This window comes from Hippoglossus hippoglossus, chromosome 12 (genome assembly GCF_009819705.1).
Source record: "Hippoglossus hippoglossus isolate fHipHip1 chromosome 12, fHipHip1.pri, whole genome shotgun sequence".
Lineage (NCBI taxonomy): Eukaryota > Metazoa > Chordata > Actinopteri > Pleuronectiformes > Pleuronectidae > Hippoglossus > Hippoglossus hippoglossus.
This window is the reverse complement of record NC_047162.1, coordinates 1,239,597-1,257,460: the sequence shown is the minus strand read 5'-3', so window position 1 is coordinate 1,257,460 and position 17,864 is coordinate 1,239,597. Positions and strand designations below refer to the sequence as shown.

At 39.8% G+C, this 17,864-nt stretch overlaps 1 protein-coding gene across 1 annotated transcript; it reads left to right on the top strand.

Annotated features, from left to right (window-relative positions):
* Positions 1-1,093: 1,093 nt before the first annotated feature.
* On the top strand, positions 1,094-15,195 carry LOC117771953 (LIM domain transcription factor LMO4.1-like). The gene is made up of 5 exons (XM_034602880.1): positions 1,094-1,450; positions 8,982-9,229; positions 13,618-13,714; positions 13,831-13,989; positions 15,175-15,195. Exons 2-5 carry the CDS (start codon positions 8,988-8,990, stop codon positions 15,181-15,183), a joined length of 507 nt encoding a protein of 168 aa, XP_034458771.1. The 5' UTR covers positions 1,094-1,450; positions 8,982-8,987; the 3' UTR covers positions 15,184-15,195.
* The last annotated feature ends 2,669 nt before the right edge of the window (positions 15,196-17,864 follow it).

The window sequence follows — 17,864 nt, the reverse complement described above, 5'->3', positions numbered from 1 at the left end:
CAGAAAAAACTCTGCGCATTTGGAAACAGAGTCTGTGCAGTAGCGAATGGGGGATGGAGCCATTGGAATGAGATCCAGTGGAAACATGCGCTCGAGCAATCACAACTCAGTCTCAGCTGACAAACATAACGTGTTCATAGCATCAAATAATTCATTAAATATATACATTTTATTTACCAAAGAAAAAAAAGAAAAAAGAACTTGAACCTACACCAGTGTGATAAGAACTAGGTAAACTGACAGAAACCATCTTTGACTTTTTATTTTGGTCCAGCTGCCACCCATTAACATAACATAACATTATATCCACCTCACTGTACCACCTGCCCCCTTGACCAACATGGGATCTAGAGCAGAGGTCTTCAACAGGGGGTCCGCGACCCCTAGGGGGTCCAAGTAGGTACTGCAGGGGGGTTGCGACATTTTTGCTTGATTAGACACATTTTTATATTTTTTAAATTAAAAACAAATTTTACAACCAATTTTTTTTCCACAAATTTAAATGTCTTTAAATACACATTAACATGAATCCAACATGTAGCGAACGGATAAATGGAGGCAGAAGACGTTATCTTTCAGTCAGCAATGCACACATTCAGCGACACACAATAATAAAAACATGAATATATGAACCTGTGTATTATTTGAATAGCTTAGTATTGAATGCACAATAACAGGGTAGCTATGTTTATACATGGCACTAGGCCCAGTTTAATATAAAACACTATTTTATACAATATATATAGTAGGGGGTCCCTGCTCCATCTCTCCATCAGTTTGGGGGTCCTTGGCCTGAAAAACGTTGAAGACCCCTGATATAGAGCATTTAGCCGCTCTGGTCCCAGCCTCTGGATCTCCCTCTCACCAGACACCCGTAATGTTATTGATATTTTTGATACATTGTTTTTTTTTGTTCTGTTTTATCCCTGCCTTGTAAGGTGACCTTGAGTGCTGTGAAAGGCGCCTATAAGTAAAATGTATTATTATTATTATAATAACATAAGCATTTATGACCTGCAGCACTTGCAGCCAGCCACCAGGTGGCGAATGAGACGCTTTGGCTTAATTTTTGTGGAGCAGTCATGTCGTCCATCTTTATACTTGCTTATAGCCTTTGCTTCAAAACGGCAGTTCGCAAACCAATGGGTGACGTCACGGTGGGTTGCCACTTTGTCCTGAACGCGTCCTGATCGCTGAGAGTGTGTCCTCACAGGAACAGCTCTGAGCAGGAGACAGCAGAGGAGACCGAGCAGGAGACAGCAGAGGAGACCGAGCAGGAGACAGGAGCGACACCAGGACTCCTCAGAGAAGCGACTGTCTGTCAGTCACTGACACTGGCGCGTGGATTACAACAGCTGCAAAGTTTACGGCTATTTTTGCAACATCTGGCCCTTTCCCGGGCTTCAGCTGAGGCGAGCAGGACATTTAATCCAGCACCCTAAATCAAAAGGTACATTATTATGATGAGTGTTATTATTAGTAACTAGTTAGTTAGTTAGTTGGCTGCTCTCTTCATGCTGCTGCAGATGTTTGTTGACTTCCCGTGTTTTTTTTTAAGTAACACATTGTTTGTTTTTCTCGTCCCTTCTTCACTTTCCATGTGTTCACAACACATCTGTATCAGTTGACTGCAGCTGCAGCTCATTCCTGCAGTGAACGGGCAGTGTCTGCCACAGTGTTCGTTTAGAAGAGACCATTTCTCACTGTGCTGTCATCAAATATTCTGTGTTTATCAGGCTTATATTTATCCACCAATAACTGTTGCTTATGTCAGTGATGATTCACTTTGTTTTGTGCATTTTGCAAATGTTTGCTGATGTTCAAAAATGACTTCTTTAACCAGAGCAGAACGTGGCATGTCTGAGGGAGACATTGAATGTGTCACTTGCAGGCCGACAGTGAAGTACTCTTTGGCCGCTGCTGCTTCTCCTGCAGGGGAAGTGGGCTCTGCACGTCTCTGCTTGTCACTCTACTGCCCTGGAAAGGTTGGGGGGGGAGACATACACAGTAAAGATTGAGAAGGTCAGACAGTGTGTTTAGGCACAGCACACATGGTGGATCACTGGCTTTGTTTTTGAGGGGGGAAGTTAGTTAAATGTAATTATGCAGCTCTACCTGGCAGAAAAAGAGTCTGTGGTGGGTTTACCCCTCTATACACTCTCACCCACCCACATGACAGACAATATCAACTGTTTATGGAAGACAGGTTGTGCCCATACTCTACACACACACTCACATTGTTGCTGTGCCGATTATCTGCCCAAATAATCCTGAAGTGTGAGGGGTTTACAAAATAATCTTAATGCTACCGATTGAGTCGGAGCCTCCCTGATCTCAAATTGTAAATTTTAAAAATGTTTGATTTTTATGATAATCGGCTCCAATAGAAACCTGCAATAGCGAGAGAGAGAGAGCTGAGCGGGAAGAAACACCAACCAGATGGTTCGTACTTGTACAGCTGTGAATAAAAACAATACATTTCCAACTCACGTCCAGCTCGCACTGCAAAATGTATACGTCTTTTCAGCCATGACTACATCCATCGTTGTGTTTTTTTTTAGCTGCAAAACATAAAACAAGACGTTGGCCTTCCCCCTTGTTTGTTTTTCTTCTGAAGTAATGTTTAATCATGCGAGAGTTCCACACTCCATTTCAAAAGGTGGCGGTAATGTGCCTAAAAGTTGTTTGCCAACCGCCATACAAAAATTAAAGAAGATATCATGAGGGTCTGTGAAATTTCAAGTCTCTGGAATCGCCAGTGTGAGATTGTTTCCTACAAATGGCAAGTGTGTGGTCTGACGTTCTGGCCAAATCGTCCAGTGTCTGTGTTCTGAAGATTATAAGATTACAAATCGGTTAAATCAGTCTGTGGTCTACCAAGTTTTTAAAATCAATCAAGAGTTGAAAATCCTCTAGTGTGCAGCAGCCCGTATTGTGATTATTTGTGAACATGCCTGATACAGTAATCTGTATTTTATTGATTATATTTATTGGTCACAGTGGCAGATTTTGGGAAGTGCAGTGATTCCAGAGGACCTTGCTGCAATTAGTCTTTTGTCTTCAAATGATCTGTTTTCTCATTTGACCAAAGAAAGCAGAAATGATTAAAGCAAGGACTTCCTTAGAGAGGGGTGAGACACAGAGAAGAGTACAAGTGTAGGTGAGGAACAAACAGACTTGCACACTTGCAGAAGCATTGACATGGTGAATGGAAGAAGTGGTTAAAAGCTTGAGAGTTCAGATCCTTCTCACTGTCAAACCCTGACACACTGCATGCAGTTACACACCTCGGATGCTTTGGCTAATCCATTTTAGGGTTTAACATATCCCTTTTACAATATTTATGCCTGCCAACCACGCAGAGTGTTCTCATCCCTAAAGTAGAGAATTTTGGAAATGCTGCTGGCCTCGTTTTAGTGTTATAGTATAAAAACTCTGGGGAAGCATTTTAGCCTGGGTACGGAAGCTCTAAACAGACATGGAATCATACATTATATTTCCTCTGTTTTCCCGTGATAACAAGTTAATTTTAGTCGTTATCTCGTGATAACGAACCTTTGTTATCTCCTGATATCGAGATAATTAACTCGTTATCTGCAGATAACAAACCTTTGTTATCTCGTGATAACGAGATAATTAACTCGTTATCTTGAGATAACGAACCTTTGTTTTCCCGAGATAACAGAATAATTAATTTGAGATCAGGATCTAATATTTTGTCAATCAACAACTGATGGATGACTTGACTTTCTGCATTTGTTTTGTGCTTTATAAACTCATATATAGGTTATATGTAAAAGCAAGGCATAAAGCAATCTCGGCCTGTGTCCGTCCTTGATTGAAGAAAAATATGATGTGATGATCAAGATCTTGCTCATCGGACATTGCTACACTGAATGCAACAGTTCCTGTAATGATAGGCTTTATATAGACTTATCTTGTGATACCAAGTTATTTATCACTAGATAACAACTCAAATTAAGTCGTTATCACGGGAAAACAGAGGAAATAAAGTGTAGGATCACATGTCCGTTTAGGGCTTCCGTACCTGGGTGATCAAAAATACATACTTAAGAAAAGAATAAAATAAACAAGGAAGCAGTCAATCACATTCGCTCCCTCATTGGGTCTATCAGTCAAATCCCATGTCTTAATTTTGCCCTTGCTGTTCCTTATTTATAGTATTTTGTTCCACATTAATAGTATTCTGTTTGCCGTTTATTGGCATGAGCATGACTAGTATGTATTGGTCATGTGATAGCTTTTAAGGTGTGTTGGAATGGACAGAAATGACCTCTGATATGGAGTTAAATAGTTGACTGGATGGATCAAAATACTGTTTTAAAATGAAAACAGAAAAGTGTGGACACAGTCTTAATTATCAATACACAGTAAAATGAGCCAAAAGTTGGGTGAGTATTCGTATGTAAGCTCAGTAGTCCTGTTTCATTATGTTTTGACCCATCACTCGGCTCTGGAGTCAGGCTGTTTAGTCCTAAACCTACTGGGCCAAATGAACTGATGAGACCAAACTCCTGCCTTCAAACAATGTGATTATAAGCTGTCTTTACTCCTGCTCTCACCAAAGCATGGAGCAGACAATTGACCTGCCCTGTTCTCTGTATTTCATCCACAATCACTGCTGTTTCCTTTTACAGCCACTAATTGAATTAAGCCCTCTGGTTGAATGATGGTCCCTGACATTTCATAAATAAAGGAACATGGCAAAGTTTAATGAGCATGAATATGAGTGAGTCTATGAGGTCATCAGGTGTTAACCCTGTGTCCTAGAACGTTTAATCATACAACTAAATAATTAGTATGTTTTTTTGGTAACATGAACTGTAAGCAGATCACCTTTACTAATGACATAATGATGTAATATTGTCAATAAATATGTTCATTTTTATCATAGCACTGTATTTGGCAAGTTGACAAGCGGGTGGTACTGAGCCATCGGAACAAGGGGACCGTAAATTGATATTACAGTTTTTACTGGCTGTTTCAGTAATTTACTGCTCCTCTCTGTGTCTCTATCATTTGCGCTACGCAATGCTGACGGAATTGAGCCACACTGCTGCTTTATTGCCTTGTTTGTCTGTGCGTTCTCTAGTTGATGACTTTGTTAGTTGTTTTAATAATGCTAGTTAAGTTGTTTGGATATTTCAGCCCCACTCATGCAAAGATCTGATAATGATTATATTTGATCAAGTAAAATGTAATGTAGACAAGCTTAATGCAGACGGAAGGGCCCCATGCTTCACTGAACTCAGAGGAAGTTGATGGTGTTTCGAAAGATTAATACACATACCAAATACCTTACCCATCTAACTGCTGCTAATTAGAATAACCAAAGGTTATTTTTAAAACCATTGATCATCATCTGCTTCACTGTTGTCTCTCAAAATGATTTGGTGATATTTTAAATTCCTCAGGTTAAAATTGTGTCTCTTATGGTTGTTATGCTGATACTGTTATATGTTGCCAATTTGTGAAACAGCTGAGGGCCAAAGGAGTCTGTCCTCTTTGCACAAATGTACTAGTGAGAACGGTGTCTGGATATCTCGGCTTCCTGCAGCTCCCAACAAAACTGAATTTCTTGTTTTTGTCCCCAACTAGACCTTTGAAATTTCACTCCAGCACGTTTGTCACCAGTCTGCCAAGTAAAAAACCAGCTCCCAGAATCCTCAGGTTCATCTCTGACTCCATGTTGAATTTTGAGAAACACATTGTCTCATTTATCCCGTCCTGTTATTTTCACTTAGAGATCCTTGGCAAACTAAGTCTTATTTTGTATGCATTATAATTTTGAATGTGCTAATATTCTGATGTCACAGCTCTGGCTAAAAAATGTCACAGTAAGTATAACTTGTGCTTTACCAATCAGGAAGTCAGACAATTACGTACAATTCATAAGTATATTAAACTTAACAATATCTCTTGAACTTGAACTGCAAACCTCACTTTGTGGAACTTTTTGAGCTCAGTTATATGTACGTAAACATGACACTGAGACTGAGTTGTTACAAAGCATCAGCCTCAATCCAAATTGTACATCACACAGTAGAATAAACACAGTTTCAAAGATTTTACTTTTCTCTAATGCAAAACTGTTGTGTCAGACCGCATGTATGAAAAGGAAGGCAAAGAGGAAAAATACAAGAAACACCTTTAAATGATCTGCAGCCTCTAAAAAGAGAAGTTAATGCTATCGTTGGGAACCTCAGCATTGGAAACTAATTTGTAAATTATATAACAGAACTCGCTTTTTCAAGTCGTTCAAAAGATCTACTCGTTTGTGAATATGTTTTCATTAATAGGAAGGTTTGGTCCCATGAATGAGGCTGTTTGTGGTTTTAATGTAGCCTTGGGCTTAACATGGCGTTCCTGTGGCTGATTAGAGCCAGGTGTCTGCTCAGAAAATGAGGGTATTGAGGGCAGCCTGCTTCACTACAGCGCACCAGCTGCTGCCGTCTCAAATAATCTTGTGGGAAGGCTTCGCCGTAAAGCTAAACATGCCCTTGCTGAAATTAAACACACTCAAGAGCACAAATGATGTTACTGTTGAGCATTTGAAAAATGAAATCTGGCACTGCAATTATTTTATGTTGTTGTTGGCAGTAATTATGAATTGGGGAAGGTGCGGAAGAGCCAGTGTAGCTGACTCATTACTGAGTAGCACATACTGCTATGTTGTACTAGGTGTTATTCAATAGCGGTATTATTCCCAGCTGGACATGAAATCCATTCAGTTTTGTAATGGAAAAATTAGAGCTGAAGAAATACAGTAAATGTTGCATGATGGCACATGTGCACTGTTGCTTTGACTGTAACCTCCAACTATTTATTTTTCCCATAACTTTGGATTTGCTTGAAGTACTTGAACTATGTCTCCAGAAAGTGTCGCCTGAGCAAAGGGTCATACATCAGCCAAAATGTTTATTGGACAACCCGATCCTGCACAACTTCAAAGAGCTTCCTCTGGGGACATATTATCAAGTTCAGATAAGAGTTCATTGTGGGTCCAAAGAAGACTGTGTGTGGTTTGGTTTGAGTTGGACACAACACGTTTAGTGTAAAACAACAACACTGTGATGGGAGGGTGCTTATGTACGTGTGTACGTGTGTGTTTTCCTTTTGGGGTTTCACATTCCCATCACCAAAATGTAAATGGCACCAGGCTTTTTACCAGCAAGTTGCAACACCAGTTGATGGCATCTGCTGCCAAGAGCCAAATTTGGGGAGACAGGGCTGTGTTTCTGTCTCCTGTATGTTAGGGCTAACCCGAACCCGAACCCCATTCCCAGTAAATGTTATGAGTGGGAATTTGAATTAAATGCTAGTATAAGCTGTCCTTAACAGCTCTCTTTTTCTCTTTTTCTCGTTTTCTCTTTCTCTCTTTCTCTGTTGCTTGTGACAGTAGGATGAACCTATGGAGTGAGGACATTCTGACCAAAAAACATTACTTACACCACATCCAGTTAGTCACCTCTGTTTCTCATAACAAGAACAGGAAGAGCCCCAGGTGTAAGCTTGTCTTCATCACTTGCTGCTGATCTGTTAATCGGGTCGGTCTGGACCAAGCTCCTTTATCCTCTTTTTTTCTTGTTGGGAGTTTTTGTAAAGAAATCACCAGATTTGCCGCAATTCCACTTGAAGTGGAACGGTTGTGTGACCATGACATTTGAGCTCTGTCAGACTGGTTGTTATAATGAAAATAATAATAATAATCTTCGGCGTGTTTCAGCCTTTTAATCGGAATAACGTTAAAAGCCGAACCAGAGGGTACGCTGAGGCTAAAGGTAAATCTGACTGGCTACTGGCTTGTAGGGCAGTGCTATAAAAGCCATGTGGCCCGCTCAGTAGATCAAACATCATTACCTCTATGCCTTTTTTAAACTAAACTGAATACCCACTCTCATAAGCAGCAGAGTCAAAAGCTGTCATATTTAAGAAACTACATAAAATGTGGTTGCAATAAAAGTAAGATAAACGGAATAAATGAGTTCAAACAACGCAGTAGTACCAGAATTACAAAAAATGCTTTCTTATAAAACTATGTTTTGAGCAGTGATTTAAAGATCGGTAGTGAGTTGGCGAGTCTAATCTTGTCAGGCAGGGAGTTCCAGAGCCTCGGGGCCCTGACAGAGAAAGCCTGGTCACCTTGGGTAGCCAGCTTTGACCTAGGGACAGCTAACAAGGACAGGCTGGCTGATCTCAGGTTGCAACTGCGATAAATGTGTTCCATGTGCCAAGCTCTGCATGTCAATATATTTTGCCAATCAGATGGAGCCCTGCTTCCCAAGATAATAAATTAAAGATATACAGATCATTGACGGGCCAGGGTTTTTCCTGCATAGAGAATTGCGAGGCAGCTTTGCCTCCCACAAAAAATGTCTAGTACAGTGGAAACCACTTATAGTGATCACGTTTGTCCTGGACCAAATTGATGTCCATAAGTAGTAGATTACTATAAAAGAATTGCGTAGCTTTTGTATGATAGTCACAGAACTTGAGGGAAAGGTAACACTGCATATACACACGTACTGACTCTGCTGCTCATTTTCCTTATTCTTATTCTTATTCTTATTTAGTACTATTCAAATAAAGTTTATTATTACTAATACAAAATGCAAAAGTAAGTGAGTGTACATACACACTGAACAAACTATACATACAGTAAAGTGTATTCAACCCTCTGTATGTGTACATATCTCTTTTCTCTTAATGCAATGTGTTGTTGCACATTCCAAGCAAAACAAAGGCTTGTGTGGGGGTTTCATATTTGCAGTAACTATACTGCATATGCTTTAGTTGTGTGACATTAGTTTCAGAGCAATCTGAAGTTTTTCATTGAAGGATTCTATATATTTTACGTTTTTCATCAAATTAATATTTTGCTGATATTTTCACTGTCGTGCCTCCATAATTTTTCATTGACTAGTGCTCTACTCTCTCTTTACCTGCTGCCATGTCCTCAGGTTGCTATGGTGAACAATAGAGTGGACGCGCCTGCTGTTGCTGTAATGGGCAGTGGCGTGGGAACAGCAGGCAGGACGTGTGCAGGATGTGGAAATCGAATCGCAGACCGCTTCCTGCTTTTTTCCATGGAGCGATACTGGCACACGCGCTGCCTCAAGTGCTCGTGCTGCCACGCTCAGCTGGGAGAGTACAGCAGCACCTGTTACAGCAAAGGAGGAATGATCCTCTGTAAGAACGACTACATCAGGTGAGCCCTACTGAGAAACTGTTTAGGTGGTAAGAACTCAGGTCAACTCATTTAAAGTGAACGATTACTATGTGGTAAATAGTCTGAATAGGCTTTTCGCCCAGTCAAACACATTGATATAGCACTTTTATATGCTGTGAGCATTTCTATCACACTAAATTCACAAATTAATGTTTTGTGATTGGCTTGTGGACTGGAGGGGCTGAGGGGGAAACCACTGACCTAGTGGACAACCTGCTCTCACTACTGAGCCACAGAAAATACTGATGAATGAAATATGCTTCCCTCTGGGTCTTAATGACATCTGGAGACTTAGAAATTGCTCAAGAATAGACTTGTGTTTATGTTTGCTAACCTGTTCAGGTTCTACCCCAGTTATTCAGATGGTAATATCTGATCATACTTAAGTCTAGGAGAGAGAGAGAGAGAGAGAGAGAGAGAGAGAGAGAGAGAGAGAGAGAGAGAGAGAGAGCAAAGGATAGCTAATAGTAACATTTAAGAGAGATTAATGATGACTAATGGGAGATTCTGGTATTTATAGGGTTATATATAAGGTAATATACATATATAAAATGATAAGGATGTGTGTGAATTAAAATATTATAGACCAGTGTGCGAATCCAAACACAGTGTTAAGAACTTATCAAAAATATTAGCAATAGACTGGATAGAGAGCTTGTGAAACGTATCCACTCTGAGGTGGCTTCAGATGCCTTAAGCAGTGCTCTATGAACAAAGTAACATCGTCTTATTTTACTTTCATTAGACAAACACAAGAATGGGTGCTTCCCTCTGTCTGAATGTGAACCACAGTATCCCTTCCCTTGCCTTTTTTATCAATCATAGGGTCCTTATATTGTAAGTCTCTCCCTGTCACATCACATCTACAAGCTCTCTGTATCAAAGTTCAAAGAGGCTTCGAGGAGCACTGAAAAGACAACAAGATAAGAACAGAAGCCAAGAGCATCCACTCATAAGACTTTAACTCAACAATCTCACTTATTCGCCAAAAATAATAGTGTAATTGCTATGGGACATGAGGCTTTAACTTCTTTGTTACCTACCCCTACGTAGGCAATGTCCATAAATACGTTTGTGATTAATCTTAAAGGGAACCTATTATATTCATTTCCTGCTCTACATTTTTATCCTGAAACGTAACTACAGTAACAGTACATATAACATGATTTTGAGTTTTAATAAAGTCTTTATCTAAAACTATCTTTTTTGCATCCCCTCAAAATATTAGCTCAAGACTCTTTAACAGCCCACTATCTTTAGATTGGCGGAAATCCCAGAAGTCACCCAGCAGAAGTCACTCAGAACCTTTGAGCACCGCCTCAGCAGTAAATGGTTACATCGTGAAACTTAGACTTTAGTTTCAGTAACTAAGATAAGTAGCAGAGCATAATGGATTGAAACAGAAACTTTTAAATTGATCTAGAATATGAGCATGGAGAGTACATATCACAATCTGTATATAATACTTTCTATCTACTATCCTGTTAAAAATGTTCGTGTTGGAGATGTTTCAAAATGGTGACTTAAGTGTAAAAATATCTTGAGAAAGATTTTGTTGATGAGATGGAGTTATTTTGTGAAACTGCTAGGTGTGTGGGTTGGAAAGATTATTTGAAGTATTATTTGAAGTATATTGATAATATTCCCACTATAAACTAATACACTCAGGGTTCAAACTTGACACAATTATTAAACACATGTTTATATAATCATATTATATGCTAAAAGTCTACTATTTTGTTTATGCGGCACAAATTCTTTTTCAGATTTTTTGATAATGAAAAGTTCAAAAGATCTTACAAATTGTATTTTTTTGGCATCAGGTTGCTCTAATGAAAATACAGCAATTGACAGAGTCATGAGTAAACAGCACAATCTGTCATATGGACTGCCGGTGAGATGGAAAAGCTCATGTATCAAAACACAGTCATGGAAATCCGGGTAAACAGAAGAAAATTGGCCGATTGCATAATATTCCGAGTCGAGTCTTGCCCCAACCGTAGACACATTTTTATGTCAATCGCTTTTTGTGTAATCCTGCTAAGTAACACATATACAAACACAGATGAAAACATAACCTCCTTGGCAGAGGTAGAAATCCTGAGAAATACCAGTGACCTTAGGCCCTAATAAGGACAAATGCAGTGTTGTGTAGTGCCAACAAGGAGCTGCAAAGTCGAACTGAATATTCCTTTTGATCTTCCTCTAGGGGTAGGGTGACGGACTTAATGGAATTCAAATAAATCAGTCTATATGTCTGTGAGACTAACGTGCATTACATTCATTTAAGATTCCATATATTCATGAAACGTTGATCCAAAAAGCCCAACCTTAAAAAACTAAAAGGTGGGTAGCAGTTTATATTTGGGATATGTAACTGGTCTTGAACACAATGGACACAACACCACGGGACATGAACAACCTCGTTCAGCTAAAAACCTGCTCCGCCTTTCCTCATTTACTGCATGTCAAAAATATCTGTGCGCGAAGTAATGATTCTGCCTGCTTTAATTTCACTTAGTTACACTTTACACTAACTGGCAACTGTACAGTCTAAATTAAAAGTTTAGTCGATCCCTCTGATTTGCCTAATCGGTCAAGTTAAATAACTCCTTTTAGTGAACTCCATCTTTTATTTCACTATTCTTGACAAACTGAGCAGGGAAGTGAGGAAACAAAAAACATATTCATCATGACCGGTCCAGGAATAAAATTGCGTCGTGCTAAAAAATTTTAAATGTGTGTTACCTTGTGTCTGTGTTTTGTTCTTTGCACTTAGTGTGCCAGTGTGTAAGAAGTGTCTATGATCAGACTTACACAGATAGGGATTCTGTGGGTGCCCACATCTCTAGGGCAAAAAGCTGAATGTGGAAAGCCACAGCTCGAGGCTGAGGTGGAACCCAAGACACAGCAGACTTTGTATATCAGTCCAGTAAAAATACAGTGGCTGCTAGGACCCAACTTGTGAAATAAAGCTCTCACTGTCGACTGAAATTACAGCACAATCTGTAATAAGATACACTACTTGGTCATGTGAGCACTGCTATGAAAAATTAACTGACACAGCAAATTATGAAATGTTGACCCAGTTACTGCTGTAGTATATCCAGTCACATAGAAGAAGACCTGTTCAACTCGGCCCACAGAATTAGTAGGTCGATATGTATCTCAGGTCTCAGGGGCACTAATTAAATGTTTGGATTAAGATGAAAAAAATCATTACCCTGTGCCCTCACTGAAGAACAGGCTGTGAGTGTACGTAAGTGACACAGTGCATTAGTTTCACAGGAAGCTGTAATGATGACAGAAGCTTCTAATTACAGTCATCAGCCTCCTGCAGCTCAGGTGCTGAAACGCTGACGTGTGCTGCTGCATTCAAAGAACACAGACAAGTTTGGACTTGTCGGTATTTGTTAAACATGTTCTCTGTTTTGAACTTCTTGTTAACATGGGTTTTATTTTATGCCAAAGTATCTAAAATCATAGAATGACATTCCCATCAGCTGTGTCTGATGTCACTAATTCTTACCCAGCAAGTTAAACTGCACAGTAAACATTACCCTCTATTTTTCGAATCGCCATCACCTGCACCACATGTGTGATGTGCTGTGCAGAGTGGGCCATGTCAATAATGTGTATGGCCTCAAGGCACCACACAACAACAAATCCACATGGGTGAGGTTGCTATGGCAGCACATGAACCATGACATACAGCTGTTAAGGAAACAAACAACAGTATCATTAGACCTGAGAAAGAAGCGCGGCTTTGTGTAGCCTGTACTGAGAAAACCTCTGTATATCACTCTTGTGTGTGTACTTGAGGCAGCGAGTTACACGTTACAAGGAAGTCCGACTATAAACAGAACAGCACTGTGAGAAAACAACCCAAAGGTCTGTGCTGGTGTTGGCTTGTTATTTCAGGTACCAGTGGGAGGCGGCTTTGTGTCACAGATACATGAGTGATCTGGTTAGGACTCAACGAGGCAGAATCTTAATGCTGTCGGAAGGTGTGATGGCTTTTTTTTTCAGTCAAAGGCCGGGGAAATAGCACAACTTATTTTTAGAGTTGAAGGGGTGAGGGTTAGATTGAAGTTATGAGTGGCTGATGAATGTTGTTGATGTACAGGTTTTCAAATGGTTGAATGCCTTTCTGCTTTTAGTATTTAGTATTTAGTATTTAGTAGCACTTAAATGGCACTCACTCATAGCACTTTGTAGTTTGGCTTTTTTGAAGAAATTGTACTTTCTTGATTCTTGTTGTTCTGGGTTTGTACCCTCATGGTTGAATGCACTTATTGTAAGTCGCTTTGGATAAAAGCGTCAGCTAAATGAAATGTAATGTAGTGTAATGCTTTTCTGCTTTGCAGGCTGTTCGGACACAGTGGTGCCTGCAGTGCTTGTGGACAGTCTATACCTGCCAGTGAGATGGTGATGCGAGTTCAAGGCAACGTTTACCACCTTAAAGTGAGGGTGACGGTATAATTGTACCACTTGATATTACCACATCATTAACATTGTTATCAGTGTTTTAATCTTGATAGTTACTTGATACCATATAATTACATATATCTTTTTTCTAGTGTTTTACCTGTGCGACCTGTAGGAACCGCCTGGTCCCAGGTGATCGTTTTCACTACGTCAATGGGACTATCTTCTGTGAGCATGACCAACCAGGAGGAGGTCTGCACAGTGGACACCCAGCTTCACTGCAGAGCAACAGCATGATGTCTGATCAGAAGGTGAGAGGTTGTGTATACTATTAGGCATATCTGACCTAGTGGACAACCTGCTCTCACTACTGAGCCACAGAAAATACTGATGAATGAAATATGCTTCCCTCTGGGTCTTAATGACATCTGGAGACAGAAATTGCTCAAGAAATTGCTCAAGAATAGACTTGTGTTTATGTTTGCTAACCTGTTCAGGTTCTACCCCAGTTATTCAGATGGTAATATCTGATCATACTTAAGTCTAGGAGGGAGGGAGAGAGGGAGGGAGAGAGGGAGGGAGAGGGAGAGGGAGAGGGAGAGAGAGGGAGAGGGAGAGAGAGGGAGGGAGAGGGAGGGAGAGGGAGAGAGAGAGAGGGAGAGAGAGAGAGAGAGAGAGAGAGAGAGAGAGAGAGAGAGAGAGAGAGAGAGAGAGAGAGAGAGAGAGAGAGCAAAGGACAGCTAATAGTAACATTTAAGAGAGATTAATGATGACTAATGGGAGATTCTGGTATTTATAGAGTTAGGGTTATATATAAGGTAATATACATATATAAAATGATAAGGATCTGTGTGAATTAAAATATTATAGACCAGTGCGAATCCAAACACAGTGTTAAGAACTTATCAAGATAAACAGCTCTCCAGAGCAACGAGATGATTACTTAAAGGTGTCAGAAATCATGAAAGCAATATTCTTTTGGGTAGTTTTTCCTTCCTCTTGTTGAGGGTTAAGGGCAGAGGATGTCCCAGCTTGTTAAAGTCCTATGAGACAAATTGTGATTTGTGAATATGGGCTGTACAAATAAAATTTGATTTGATTTGATTTGAATATGGAGCTAGCCGATGACCGAATGGTCGGAGCACATACACCTTTAGCAGCTGGTCCCCAGTTTGACTCCTGACCAGCTGGACCATTTACTGTGAGTCTCTCACCTTGTTTCCATCAGAATGAAGGGATACATTTCCAAAAATAGATTTGAAAAACAGAAAAATGGGAATGCCTAATTTGATATTGGGGAGACACCTACACTACAGCATGATAGAGTTATTACAGCCATGTTGCTGGATGTAAATGCACTGGCACACTTGTTACTAATAACAGAGTGGCTGAAAGGATGTGATACAGAGGAATGGAAACATATTGCGGATGTTTCAGGATGTCAACATTTTTGTTTTATTTCCTCGTTTATAATGATCTCTGCCCCCTGTTGACAGGTGTGCTGAGAGAGAGGATGGGAAAACCAAATGCGTGCCTTCTCCTCCACCTTCCTCCTCCGTCACTTCTTCACCCTCCTTCACACTGTGAATCCAGACCTTCCTCCCTCCTGATGGACAGTTACTTCACAGTCTGGATATATACTGGTTTAGGCTTCAACTTTCCAACAGCAACTGACTTGTCTGTGTAGGTGGACTGTGAATCTGGACACGTACTGTGTGCTCTTAGCAGTTGGAAATTATTTATTCTTTAGGCCGTTGTTTATCGTGAACTGTGAGTGGCAAGAACTATCATGGCAAATGGGGGAGAAGTTGAAGCCTTATAACTCAATGTGACTCCTGTAGAGGGTGAACTTTTTAAATCCAAAATAACAGACCACACTTGTACTTTGACCAGTTTTTGGTTTGTTTTGATTCTTGAGTTGTGATTCCAATTACTGAATGTTTCCCTCCACACACAAGAAAAGCTGTTTTCAGACGTGACCTCCGGATCTTATATTAATAAAAAACGTAGGTTTTGGTAACTGCTTCTCTGACCACAGACAGAAGTGGCTTTTTTTGCCCAGAATCACCTCATTAACATAACAATATTTTCTAGTTTGTTTATATTGGAAATTCTCACATTGTGGCTGGGGCCTTGATTTACGAACATGATAGACAGAAAAATGTCTTAATTAGAGACAGTTCTTTATATCTGAAATAGTTAATTATACTGTATTTACCATGTGAGTCACTGTAGTAGGCTCCAGGTATTTATTTCCCCCTCAATGTATTTTACTCAGCTGGCTTTATTTGTTTGTGTTGGCCACTACTATTTGAAACTTGTTAATTAATTAAATACCAACTTCTATATTATTATTTATGATAATATTATCAACAATCCTTTTCCAAAGTGTGTCATTGGATTTTAGATGGATTTCCTATCAGTTGAACATTGACTTTTTTAACTAGTTCAAAACAATATGAAGTCGAACTGAGAGAGATGAAGCTGGAACATAGGTAATTCATCCCAATCAATAATTAAACAATTGCTGGAAGGTACAAACTGGAGTCTAACTTTGGAATATTTGCTTTTGAAAATTGTTATCAACACCTGCTGGATGGATTAACATGACATGTAGATCAGACACCCATGTTCCCCTAAGGATGAATTCCAAGCCTCAAATTTACATGAATTCATATGTCAGTAATCTGAAGCAAGCAAACTACATGGTAACATTAGCCTCTATTTTGTATTTTATTGTTTTATGCTTTATTTACCAAAGCGTGTGATCTCAATACTTAAGCCTTTTGGGAAAATGATCTTACGTTTGTACACATTTATTCAGTTGAGATACACAGTGTGGTAGCAAATCAACTACAGAACTACAGGGCTAAGAAGATCAAGGCTGTCTCTCCGTAGGAATGTCTTTCTTTGTATACTTCATTATTATGTACATTCTTTTCTTCAGGTGTTGATGAAAGTTCATCATTAATGCATTTAAGGTTTTACAGTGTTTATAATTGTGTTTTGAAAGATTGTTCCACAAGAGATTTAGCAGCAGTGACATGTGCTGTATACTCTAAATGTCCATTGCTGTGCAAATCAAGTCTTTACTTTTAAAACTGCTGTTCATAGTTTGTGTAAGAGTGAAGGATGGTTGAGATGAAAGGTTTAAGTGCACTAATATCCTGCTGAGTTGTGTGCTACAGTATATGAAACCTATATGATGTTGTGTTTTCTTTTTCAATCAAGTCAAAAATGTATTGCTCCAAACTTGGAAAGGAAATGAGACCTCTCAGAAGAGCTGTCTTGTGAGTGATAAGGATGATTTGGCTAAAGCTACAGTGAGAGTTACAGATAGGTGCTTCAGACTGAGGAGTAAGTAAGGAAGGCTTTGGGTTCTCAGACAAACATGGCTGATTACCCACAGGAATGGGATTTCAAAGGCCTGAGCCGAGGCCATTACAGAAGCAATTAAAGTGGGATGCGCTGGAGGCCTGCATCGGCTTTAGCTGCACTCCAGTTTTTCAGCCTAATGAGGCCTAATCTGGTGAGGTGGTCTAATTAAAAGGTAGGGAGCGCTTTCCTATGAGCATGCAGCAGTTGGTGCTCTCTAGCTTACTGAGGGGCAAACGTACAAGACACAATATGCTTTTTTTTGTTTTCAATCATATGCGTCTTTTCAAATTAAAACATTCAACTTGACATTTTGAACAAGTATGCTGGTCTCTGGTCTTACTAAGGTCTCTACTCTGGTTTGTTATGTTTGCTTTTTGGCCTGAAATGCCTTCTTTTTTTTTTACATGTATATTTGGCAAGGAAACTATGAGATCATCTCCACGCTAATTATAGGGTCACTCCTTTTCCATATTGTTTGTGTGGCTTTCTACTCAGCAGAGTCAAAGGCAGAAGTGAAATGCAGGATGGGTAGAGGCACACATGAGTAGCCAGCTGTGACTCTTCAAATTAACAGGCCTGGAGAACTCAGCAGCTCCTCTCACAGGGTTAGTCCAATTAGCTTCACATTCACGGCAACAATGAAGCTTTTAATGGTTGTCTTTCAAAGTGCCCTTTCATAATGATGGAGGGTGAGTACATTCCTCTGGTTTTTCAGTGAGGACACAGAACCTGAGTCACACCAATTTCCCCTTCAAGGCTTTTGTTTTGTTTTAGTTCGCCAGGCTGTGGCATTAGACCACTGGTAAAG

Bases quoted from the DNA above. Each gene is read 5' to 3' on its own strand.
- LOC117771953 (XM_034602880.1), top strand. From the start codon at position 8,988: ATGGTGAACAATAGAGTGGACGCGCCTGCTGTTGCTGTAATGGGCAGT. The intron at 9,230-13,617 runs GTGAGCCCTACT...TCTGCTTTGCAG, and splicing joins TGTAAGAACGACTACATCAG to GCTGTTCGGACACAGTGGTG. The intron at 13,715-13,830 runs GTGAGGGTGACG...TCTTTTTTCTAG, and splicing joins GCAACGTTTACCACCTTAAA to TGTTTTACCTGTGCGACCTG.